The 12,471-nt window shown below is 48.3% G+C and overlaps 1 protein-coding gene across 3 annotated transcripts in view; it reads right to left on the bottom strand.

Annotated features, from left to right (window-relative positions):
• NTRK3 (neurotrophic receptor tyrosine kinase 3) overlaps nt 1-12,471 on the bottom strand; it is a 219,917-nt gene that overhangs the window by 95,334 nt on the left and 112,112 nt on the right. For all 3 annotated transcript variants that reach the window (XM_075045072.1, XM_075045071.1, XM_075045073.1), the window contains exon 12: nt 3,298-3,486. In XM_075045072.1, coding sequence (XP_074901173.1) covers nt 3,298-3,486 — 189 coding nt within the window. The remainder of the gene's footprint in view (nt 1-3,297; nt 3,487-12,471) is intronic.

The following is a 12,471-nucleotide window of genomic DNA, read 5'->3' on the forward strand; positions in this document are numbered from 1 at the left end:
ATTGATTTGTGATTGGACTGTCTCCATTGCCAAGCTCTTTACTTAACCCTCCAGGTAGGGCTGAGGATGGCTGAAACAAGGATTGGTTGCAAAGTGCTGCCCAGCATGCCGTGGAGTTACAGTGTAAAGATGGGGGAAGCATCTTCCCAAAGACTCAGTGCTTCATCACAAGAAAACAGGGTGGTACAGTTTCTTCCATGGCTCTTTGAGAAGCCCTCAGCCAGGAGGCAAAAAAGGACCCTGAGCCAAGCTTGTCCCTCCTGTTTCTCTAAATCAGGCAGTAGCAGAAAGGGGGTAGGGGACTTCAGAGAGAGCTGGCTCCTGCGCCCTTCAACTCATCGATGCAAGGACAGCACATCCCCAGTGAGGAAGACGTCTCTATCTACTTGAGGAGATGTTAACAAGAAGAGCCCACAGGACAGCATTGCACAGAGGGTGCAAGAGGGGCTGCAGCTCCATGGGCAGGGAGCTGCTCTCCATATTTCAGCTGCAATTCCATTATGCAGAGCTAAGTGGCTGGGAATAAACATCCGTCATCCCTGCGTGATAAGCGATGTTTGCTAGTATAGAGGGTGACAGAAATCTATATCACATCAATGTACTATTAATACTGCATTAAGCATATAGAGTTTGCTCTCCTCTTTGCAGCGCGGCAATGGGTATCAGCATGTCCTCAACCCAGACAACATCCAAGAGCACAGGGATGCTTGCAGGAGGAAGGAAGGAGAAAAAGCTGCACAATGGAGAGAGAAATTGCTTGCTGAAGATGTTGCTCTGGCAACACCACGGTGCAAAAGGAGAGATGCTGGGTGCCATGGAGCACCTTTGCTCACAGCTGGACAGCAGCTCTGTGGGAGGTGGGTGGCAGGAGAGAGATGACAGCTTGCAGCAGTACAGGCTCAGCTGGACATCGAGGCACTCCCCAGCCCAGAGGAGTTCTCCTCTTTACAAGTGACAGCGAATGAAGAAGAGTTTGTGTCCAAGCTCTGCACAGGGGGAAAGAAAAACCCTCCGGCATGAAAACCACAGGGAGAACGGGAGCAACAAATATTCTCCAGCTCAGGTTTAAGTTGAGCAGAGCACATCAGATCAAACAAACCCCTTACAGCGAATGGTCCCCAAAGCATGGTTAATTTAAAAGGTGAATTATGAAACTTTCCAGCCTCAAGCAAAGCAACCGGTGAAGTCAGAAGTTTTGTCCAAGTCAAGTCTTGGGGACTAAAATACAAAACACACACCAAATCCAAATCCACCTGGTCTCAAAGCCTGGGTTTTGCCCCATGAACGACAAGCAAATCTAAAAAATAGAAAGGCTTTCCACCTGCCAGCATCCAGCTGTGGTTTGCCTCTTGTTAGCACCCAAAGGAGTGCCTGGGGGGGGCGGGGTTTGATTTCAGCCCTGCTGCCTCGCAGGGAAACCTGGAGCTCGGAGGTGGCGATTTGCTGTGGATTTCCAAGTGTGCACAGTTGTCACTAGTGCTGCATTTCCCCCCTGTGGCATCTTCCATGGGAGAAGCAGCTCCAGATGCCGCCCCCAAGCATCTCTGTGAACTCTTCAGGTCCTAATCAAATAGCCCCATGAAACTCTGAGGCCAAATCCTGCTGCGAGTGACTTCCCCTACAACCCATTCAGCTCTGACAAGCCCCACAGGGCAAACACTCGGAGCACAACTTAATCCTTTGAGGTTTAAGCTCTGCTACTGCACAGCTGCAACAGCACCCGCGTCTTGCAATGGTCGGCGCATAGATCAAAGAGATTTGAGAGACCACAGGAGGGGAAGGGAATAAAATAAAGTAAGGGAGCCCCCCCTCCCAAGCCATCAGAGTTTGTAAATCATTTTGAGATGAGGCGCTATAAGAAACGTAAAATACATAATTAACATCACAGAAAAACCATGCTACATTCGGCTTCTCTGCTCCTGCCTAATCACCGCCCTCCTCCTCCCCTCTCTACAAACAGACCAAATTTAGCACATTAAAATGAAAATCAAAGGGAAAGCCGGGCGCACTCATTGGGTACACCCCATTGCTCTGGCAAGCAAAGCATGGTGATGACGGCTCAGGCACCGGCTTGCAGCACCTGAGAGGGGCTGCCCCAGGGACACCTCCGTGGGAGCAGCAGCCGCAGCTCCCCATCCCCTGATGGGAGGAGTGGTGGCCGTGGAGCAGCATGCTCCTGCTGAGTGCTTAACGTTGAATGAGTTTCCGCAGGTTGGGAGATCGGCCTCCTCCCTGTTTCCAGGGGCTGAGTTATGTCTCCTGCACTCATGAGCCAGCAGCAGCCAAGGGGAGAGCAGAGGCGACTCCAGTGCAGCACTCCCTACTTCTGGCTGGGCCACAGACATAACACAAGTTGGATATTTTCCCTTTTTTTTGCAAGCTTTTTGGTTTTCCAGTTCTACCTAGAACCAAGACACACCAAAAAGATGAGCAATAGCAGGAGAGGAACGTTATCCAAACCTCCTGCATTGCTCGCCTCGCATCTCACAGCTGGTAAGAGGCCTAGGAGGACTCAACTACTGGCTGCGAGCCACGGGTCGGGGAGGCTGCATCTCACCACTTGCATGGGAAGCAGTGCAGGACTCCCAGAAAAACATCCTTTTACCCAGCACTTATCTTATACGCTCAGAATTTAGGAACGCAAAATGGAGAGGACCATTTGATCATAACCTACTAGTCTAATGAGCCCAGTTCACAACCCAGATTTATACGGGAAAGATGCAAAAGCTTTACAGAAGCCCATGAGAACAAGACATCCAGCATCTAAGCCTCCTGTTCTTTATCTCCACGCACCTACCCCATCTATGGCCACGTGTCCTGAGCTTCTCCCTGGCCCGGTGGGGAGCCAAGGAGGCAGCCCCATGGCTGGGAAACTGCTGGAGGAGGAAGGGGAGGCAGGTCCTTTCCCCAGCCAGGCAGGGGTCACATCCATCCCCACGCTCCCATGCAGCTCTTGCTCATGCCTGGGACCTCACGCTTGGAGCCAACAAGGCAGACCCCAGCTTGAATGGCACTTTCAGGCAAGGGGGGAAGGTGACTGGTGGGTGGCGGAGGGAGGGTGAAGGGAGGTGAAGGTGAGGGTGGAAAGTCTACTCTGGAAGCACCTACATGTATGTTGTGATTTCTGAGACCTGAGATTCACTTTGGTTTCTGGACCATACCAAGACCCACTCTTCTCAAAAACCTCCTTCTGTTCTTCCTCATCCTCTTAACCTCTTCCTCCCTGCCCTCTTTCCCCCGTCCCCCCAACCCATCCCCTGGTCCTCGCAGGGGGCTCCGGCCGGATCGGGCACTCACACGTGTCTGGCTTGTGGCAGTTGTGACCTTGTCGGAAATACTGGGGGTTCTCGATGACGGGAATGCGGGTCATGCCGATCACCACTGTGTCCGGGCCAGCGTCCAGGGATGAGGGCGTTGTGATGCCATGGTTGATGTGGTGGAGGGGACTGGCTGAATCCTCCTCTCCGCTGATCACTGCCACAGGACCTGCAAAGACCACACACATCCATCAGGCACAACACGGGAAAGGGGACCCGCGAGCCCTGTTGACCACACGGGTATGGATCCCTGCAGGTCAGCAGTGGACCACCACCAGCCCCTGGACCGGATGCCTGTCCTAGCACTCCTGGCAGTTGGCCCATCCCCAGGCAGCTCACAGGGCAGGGAAGACACCTCAAGTTTTCTTTCCTGGTTTTGGGGAACCAGGCTGACAATCCTGCAGATGTTAAAGTAGCTACAGGTGACACTACAGCAGAGTGAGTGCTGCACAAACCTAGGGCTGTCATAAGATAGATCAGTTGCTGTGGTGCCTGTATACCCTGGTATCATAAGCTTGGCAAAATACATAACTGAGCTTAGACTGGAGAAACATCACCCCTACAGAAGATCTATTTCACCCCAAACCCATATTCACACCATTTCTCTCACCCAATGTGTTGCCCATCTTGTCTCCCCTCCTCCAGTTTCACTCCAGCACACACACGGAGACCTTTGGTAAGGCTGATACCTGCAGGGACCCACGAAGTACTGGAGCAGATCTTGCTTAGCTCATGCTGCATCCCACCACCAGCACAAACAGCAACATCTCCCCCTTACCCTCCTGACCCTAAAAAGCTCATGCCACCATCAGACACGCAAGAAAATGAGGCAAAGTAGTCAGCCCCCCCAGGATGGGAGTAATAGGAGTCTCCTATCCCTGCACAGCCTCTCTGGTGTTCATTATTTGCTCTCACTAGAGCAAGGACACAGAGGGTGTTTCCCCTGAGAGGAGCCCTGTGCCATGCTGGAACCCCAAGGCCACAGGCACCCAGGGATGGCAGAGAAGAGAGGCCCCAGCAAAATATGGAGAAGTCAGCACCACAAACTTTAGGCTGAGCTGCAACAAACCCAGAAGATTCCCTCCTCTTTATCTCCTCTAATTCATGTGCTACCATCTCAAGTACTTCTTAAATCCCAATTCCCCATCTGCTTCTTGCTCACAGGACCAGTTATTGATCCCCACCAGGCTGAGAGGGACCTGGTGGAGCGCTTGAAGTGGTCCCTCTGCACTGACGCCCATGCAAAGTCCTGAAGTTGCTGCTCCATGAGCACAGAGCTCTCAGCACCCACCTCCTTGGTCAATGTACACAAGAGACCTTCCTGCTCCCCAAGCATCTCAGCACCCCAGCCAACTGGGCCAGTCCACGTCCCTCCCCCAAGTCCCACAGCACCCACTTACACAACCTTGTCTACTTCCATGGAATAGGTCTCCAAAACACCAGTCTGCCCAAATGTACCCACATTGATCTCCCTCCTGCAGATGGCCAGCCAGCAACCATGCTCCAGGTCCTTCAGCTTCGTGCCCCAGCTATGACTCTACATCACTGCTCTAATCTTACCCAAACCAATGGCAGGCTTGTTCCCATAGGTAAAATAAAGTGATGAAGGAAAGAACATCCATACCTGAGAGCCAAGGCCTGCTTCGGACACAGAACTATTTCACAATAATCAGCCATACCCCAATTTTTTACTTATGTTTTATTTTATTTTTACATCTTTTAACTTCAGTCTTTGCTATCAGCTACCAAAGCTGGAAACCTCGGGGGACATCAGGCATTAATACATTATTCCCCACTTCCATCTGCTCTCACCTGTCCCGGGGTCCAACCTGCCAGCCAGCATCACAAACACCTCCATCACGAGGTGAAACCCTTTAATCCATGCTGCAGCCGTTCATGCTGTGTAAACACATGATCCTGAGGAGTTGGGCAATGTGGGGACTGCACTGCAACCTTCCATGAGGACCTCCCTTATATGTTCACATGGGAAGAAAAACCACACTCAACTAGAGATGCCCCTTTTCTCCTGCATGGATGCTACCAGGGCTACCAGAAGCTCAAGCAAAAATGAGCTGAGATGCTGCATTGAGGCTTCAAACTTATTCAGAGAAGCCTGGCTTTTACCTACATTGCATAGAAAATGCCTCTCTCCCATCAGTAATCTACTTCTAATTGCACAATTACTTTATTATGTAGTACTAGCAACAAAGTCTTCAAGCCATTTTACTCTCCAGAGCTTCTGGGAGGACAAGGCGAACACTGGCTCCATGCAGTCATTAATCTAGTCTAAAGGCTGCTCATTTTTGGAGCTTCAAGTATCGTTTGTTCTTCCAAGTGGGATATAATAAAGTTATTGTGTAATTAGCAGAGTCCTAGCAGCCGTGACAGGTGTTTTAGCCACAAGGAAAAAAAGTCTCTCCCTTTATTGTGAATTCCTTCTGGCAGGTTCTGGCTTTTTTTTACATTACTCCCCGGGCCCACGTGACTTCCAGCTTTTGAGATGCAAAGGCAAAATTCAGCTCTTGCTGCAAAGATGCCTCTGTTGGGACTACACACGCTGTATTTCTCCAAACACAAAGAGCAAACAGGCAATTTTGGTTTGAATGACTTTTGTTCTTTCATGTCAAGTCTTTGCACGCAAACCAGGAGGATTGGCTTTTGCACAGCGTGCATGTCCCTTTGGCCTTACCGTGCACTGCTGGCTGGCTCAGCTGTGGTGGGAAGGGGAGACCTCTGTGTTTCAAGGTGCAGTTCATAAAACAAGTCATAAAAATATGAGCTGGTATAGACTGGTATAAATAATTTGAGGAGACACCGTCTCCCTTGCAGTGGAGTGGTGGGAGAGGCTATTGAGGGCTTATTGCTTTCCCTAAGGAGCCAAGGTGTTGCTTCAAAGGAAGGTTCCTAATCACACAGTGGGATGTGAAAGGCCTTGCTAGGGAATGACATGAAGGAAGTCTTTGTCCTCTGCTCTGAGAGCAGAAATCACAACTTTGTGACAAGGAGCAAAGAGGACATCTCCTACAGCGTTAGTACTGGAGGGAGATGGTAGGTTTCATAACCAACCATGGGACATAGGTCAGGCTGGCACAGACCCTGCTGGGGACGTAGTTCTTGGGGGCTCACAAAGCCCTGCCAGCATATAACTCTTGCTGACATTGCTTGCACAGCACCTCCTCATTTTTAAGGACCACGGATCACAGCAGTGTTCCTCTGTACAAGAAGGTTAGAAGGACAGGGCTACATCTAAAGAAGTAGGGCATGATCAAGGAGGTTGGGTTCTTGTGAAACTAAACACAGCCAGCATCTATTACCCGATGTTCTGATGGCAGTTTCCTTGTCATTGAACAGATCCAGAGTCTGATCTTCTTTACACAGCACAGGTTTTTTTCTGCAGTTCACTGCTTAGGTGGACTTTCTACATGTGTTATCCCTAGTTTCATGCCCCAAACCTGTCCAAGATCTATGGGGTAAGAGGTAACCATGCCTCCACTGATCCACAGTTGCACTTCCATTCCCCAGCGAGCACTGGGTCCTGTGAACAGACTCAACCTCTTAGTCATCCACCTCAAGTTGATGCTGCCAAGCTTAGACATTTACAAGATCTACCAACCCTCAAAGGCCTCAGAGCTGAACTCTGATCCTCCATGACCATCTCAACCCCTTCCCATTTCTGCAAAAGTGGGAAACCCCAAGAACTGCCAAGGCAGTTGCAGTCCTGACACCACAGCAATAGTGCACCACATAAAATATATTCTACCCTTGCAATCATCCGGGGACAGTTTACTGCCTCTGACTGTATTTCCAGGTCTTGAAAAAAAACAAAATAAATCACATTCTCAAGAGTCCTAAGGAACACCGACGATGGGTGCAATGCACTTGCTTTCAAGCTTTCAGAAACATTTCTGATGATGGTAGGCACCAAGCTGGCATGGACTATAACATATCATTCAGCCAATTCATCCCAATATCCTCCACAAGGTATAATTGGATTAAAGATGTAATTTACAGTTGAGGACTTCTCCAAGTTTCTCCCATTAACTTTTAGGGAGGGGTGGGAGGTATAGAAATCTGGACAACATTAACTCCTTACAACACAGTCGTAGCTCTTTATCACTTCCATTCTTTCATTCCCATCTCTTCTGGCTGGTCACAGCTGAGATACAGTGACCTCTAAGCACACGGCCACTCCGTTGCCCCTCTGAGACTCAGATGAGTGCTGGACTCATTATACAAGCCTGAGACAAACTTTAACAACATCATTGATATCAAGCAGTCACCAATCACTTTTATAGGTTTGACTATTGCTCTGACACTCAAAACATATACTACCATTAGTAACTCCTGGAAACAAAGCAGCTACCTAGACTTCAGCTCTTAATCTATCTTGGCAATAGCATATGTTTTTTGCTGTTAAGTAGGTAAGGAGGTTGAGTTTCTGATGTATAATGCTGATGAATGGCTTTATTTGGAAGAATTCTCACAGGCTTCAGCAGTGCATTTTCCAGGTAAGGTTAAAGGAAAAAGATGGAGTAAAAAGAGAGTACAGATTTTAAGATTTAGGTTTACCTCCCACTTGACAGAGAAATGGGCAGAGGGACATAGAAAAGAAGCCAGTTTTGTACTGTAAAAATGCAGAATAGTCAAGGGTAGCCTGGGGTACCTCCTTATATACCACCCTTTGATCTTAAAACACAATATAAAATATTTTGGAGCTCCTCTGAAACTTGAAATCTAAAGAGTGATGCAGTAGCTGTTTCTGTGAATAACTCAGCCTATGCTATGGACAAACATACTGTGGATATTAACTATAAAAAGAGTCTATTTGTTAATACTTTAAGAAGCCCTTGTATGTTCTGAGCATCAAATGTGTCACATCTATACTCTGAAAGGCTCTCGATGGCTCTGCTTCCATCCAAGCAGGGGTCTCACCAGCCAGCAGCATCCATGCTGCCTGCAAGGACAGAGTTTAGCTGTTCTCCATGCTAAGCCCATGCGGTTTTTCTGCCAGGGAAGCAATGTCAGCAGCAGTGATGGAGCCACAGAGCTGCAGGGAAAGACTGGCAAGATATTAAGGATGTCCCAGGACTAACCCTGGGTGAAGAGGCAGTCAGCCCCTGCTCCAGCCCAGCCATACAGCCACTGCCAACCTGCCCCTTTGCAATGCTAGTGGGAGAGTCAACCAGAAAATTAGGATCAAAATGAATCTGATGTTAACTGAAGAGCAGCAAGGCAGCTTGAAAACATTTCTTTTGGAAACATCAAAAGGAGCAAAGCTGTTCTCCCTTCCCTCCCACATCTCCTCTACAGTCAACTCCTCCTTCCCAAGAGAGGTGCCTTATTCAAACACCACCATCCCTGGCCTCATCTCCACCCTCTTTTCTCCCCCAGCCTCCTGGTCAGGCTATGCTCCATCCATCCCAGCAATGTTCCAGCTCTTCTTGCTTTGCATCCATCCTGATACTATCATCTCTGCAAATACTGAGCAAACATTCTTCCAGATTGCCCCAAAATCTGCTTTTCAGAAAATCTCCTATCGTTCTCTATTCAGGACTCTTCCCTGTGGCTAAACTGGAGTTTTGCCTGGTGTTTTCCTTCATCTCCTTGTTTATCTGGAAACTCTGTGAAATAGGATATACCTTTTAGTCCATGTCTGTGAATCGCCTGGTTCATTCACAGTGTTACATGGACAACTTGTTACTTAAGAAAAATAAAGCAAATAATAATATATAGCTTAGGGACCCCCTGTTTGTGTGATCATATCATAATGGTAAATTATTTATCAAGGCTAAGAGATATACTTTCTGATAAAACATAGGCTCAGGAATATAGGGTATTTCATAAATAACCACAGATTGGAGAAGATAAGATAATGGCCACTTCATACACATCCGTAACATAATGAATGTTCCAAGGCAGACAGGTGAAGAAACAACAAAAACTCCAGCTTGCTATTGCTGTAACCTCTCCAAAGCAACAAAAATGATCGAAGGTGTAGAAAACATGACCTCCAAGGGAAAACTGAAAGAATTATGCTTTGTGTTGAGAGGAGAAGAGTGAAGGGACACGTGATAACAGCCTTCAAATATGTAAAAGGTTGCAGCAAAGAGAAATATAATAGCTGTTCTCCATGTCCACTGGGGATAAAACAAGAAATAATAGGTTTAAATTGCGCTGAGGGAGATTAGGGTTTGAATGTTTTCCCTAATGCCTAGAAGTACGGATGGTTGAGCACTGGAAGAGATAACCCGGGGATGCTGCAGGGGCTCAGCCACTGTCAGGCTGGGAAGGGAAAGGTTAAAGAAATTTCTTTCAAGGACTTCTTAGCTACAGGGTCTGACACTGCTCAGAGCCCTCCCAGGCTGCAGCACTTTTCACCTGCAACCAAACAGCCCTCAGCAAGGAGTACTCTTCCCTTTACTGATGCTTCCAAAGAAACTCCAACCAAGGACCTCGCCGGCAGTGCAGATCAGGTTTGGACAGCATCTGTGGCACCGTGGGTGCAGCACTGGACTGGGATGGGACCATGGTCTCTCCAACGTGGTTTCAGAAAGGACAACTCCACCTACATCCTAGGCCACGTGCTCAGGGCAGAAACTACGTTTGCTGAAGCAGAGAGTGATGAGGCGAGTGCCCAGGGCTGCAGGGCAATCCTCCTCTCACCACCCATGCCTCTGGGAGCTGTCTCTCAGAACATCATTTTTTGATCAAAAATGATCACTGCAAGAGCTAACTGTGCCATCCGCATTTGCCTGTGTAATATAAAGGAGCCATATAATTAACCTACTTAATTAGGAACTGTATATGACCCATAACTAGAAAAAAATGCTCTCCTAGTAAAGTGGGTCACCATGCATTGTATAGCAAGCACTAAAGCAGACCTCATTAAACTCCAATATATATTATATACAAAATCCCCTCCTCCTCTGACTTCAAACCTCTGTTGGCACTTCCATATTTCCCTGATCTTAATTTTAAATGCTGTTCTTCAAAGGGCCGTATCACCAGCTGGCAAGTAGATACTTCCAAGGCAGGATCTCTCAGCCTAGCTTTACAACTTGGAGTTATACGTATGCCCATACACATTTATTTTTAACACAGATAGAAAACTAACTCTGAACTTCAGCTTATCAGGAAAACAAACAAATAAAAAAAAAAGTTTAAAAAAAATTCTAACCTTTTGCTAGAGCTGAAATCAAACCATCCCCCAGGGCTGATCTCTGCACCAGCAAGGAAGGGAACGGAAACTCATAAAACAATAAGCAAAAGCACAACAAATACAATTAAAAATCTAGCCATGCTCAGAGCAAGATTGCATTTACTGTCTCATAAAGAGAGCCTCGTCCTGTCAGGCAAACAAAAGGAAATCAATTTCTTAATTTTTATTGGCAGATGTGGGCAAGGGGCCAAGTGAGCGCTCAGTGCCTACGCAGGGCCTGCTTGGAGCCAGACTGCCGTGGGCTCCAGCCCGTCCCCTGCCCTCCTGCAATGGGAAGCAGCTGCTTCGCCTCATCCCTGGAGTCTCCAATCCCAACCACAGGATGGTCCATCGTGTGGCACATCATCCCCTGAGCCACAGCAGACCCCTCGCTTCTACAAAACGCTGGGCTTTAACTGGAGACACCCCTAATTCCAGTTCTCTGTGCGCTTGCTTTGTCACCACCACCTCCGCCAGGTCCAAGCAGCTTTTCCCACACCCATACAGCTCAGTTCTGTCTCCCTGCCCTAAATTCACCCCGGGTTATCCCCGCATCCTTGCACAACCCCTGCAACAAACACACCATGGGAGCTGGAGGGTGTCGCTGCAGAGGCTCACCCGTACAGCATGGCTTTTGCTCGAACCACACCGTGGCCAGCTGTGGAACCTGAAAAGGTGCCAGCCCCACTTCTGCCATGGCCTATGGGGTGCAGACTCTCCCATCAGCTTTTGGGGGAAACAGCACATGTAAAATGTCATATCCTTGAGCTTTGCAGGCCGGTGAAGACTCCGAGAACATAAATTTGAGCTCTCAGAGGGGTCTACTTCAAATCCTCAGCTTCCAGCCCCTCTGGCAGCAAAGGCAGGAGAAAATGGCCAACAGCAATCCATTTTCCCTTCTCCTGAATGAGATGATGGCTTTGGGGCCCTGAACATCTCGAGGAGGTGACAATCCCAATGAACTTTGGGGTGAAAGGGAGCGAGGGATAGGCCCAGGAGCCCTGAACCCACCACCGCTCCAGCTGCACACGTGGCTCTTCCCCCACCCCGCTGCCACCTTCCACCCTCTTATAAATTGCAGATGCATTCTCATATAAAAAAGGGCTGTCAGATCCGTTGTCAGTAGGTGATCCCTACACAGGTGATCCTCAAAGCACTTTCTTTCCTGATGAAACAGTCTGCTGAAATACTGCTGTTTACAAAAGCCCCTTTCCTTCTTTACATATTGACATTTCCTTCTCTCTCTAATGCTTTCAGGTGTTTGCAGGGGGAGAAGGCAGCTCTCGCTGCAAAAGAGGATGCATCAGGGTGGAGGGGCCATGGCAGCCCTGTGCATCCTCCCTTTGCCCATTCCACCCTCCAGTCACCCTGGCAGTCCCGGTATGGAACATCACTCCAACCCCGTCGGGGGTAGATGATCCCCAAACCTCCACTACTCTTCCCATGTCCTTTCCTTCCCCTCCTTTCTCAAGTTTATTTATTGAGCTTAGACACAAATCATTAAGATCAAATTGTATAAAATATAAAGTCAACACATATGGTGGCACAAATGTATAAAGCCAGCAGAACAAGCAACAGAAAATGCTTACAGTAAAAGCGAGACAATCTGATGATTAAAAAGGGAGGGATCTGACAAGCTAGGGTTGTGCGTGACAGCAGAGCCAGCCAGCACCCACAGGCAGGCAAAGCAGCAATTCTTACATCTAGGCTTAAAGCTCCTGGCCCAGCAGTACCAAACCTCTTCAACTCAGAAAACATATATCCAGGAAAGGGACTGTAAACAGTGGACGGGGGTAACCAGGAGAATATATTTTAGATCCTGTAATGCAATGATCTGCTGACTCTAAGTATCAACAAGCCAACACCTTCTCCCATGTAATAGGGGATGGATACTGGAAAGCCACTTCATTTGTCAACAGGAAAAGGTTTTCACCGCTGAGGTCAGATGAAACAACT

This window comes from Buteo buteo, chromosome 13 (genome assembly GCF_964188355.1).
Source record: "Buteo buteo chromosome 13, bButBut1.hap1.1, whole genome shotgun sequence".
NCBI lineage: Eukaryota > Metazoa > Chordata > Aves > Accipitriformes > Accipitridae > Buteo > Buteo buteo.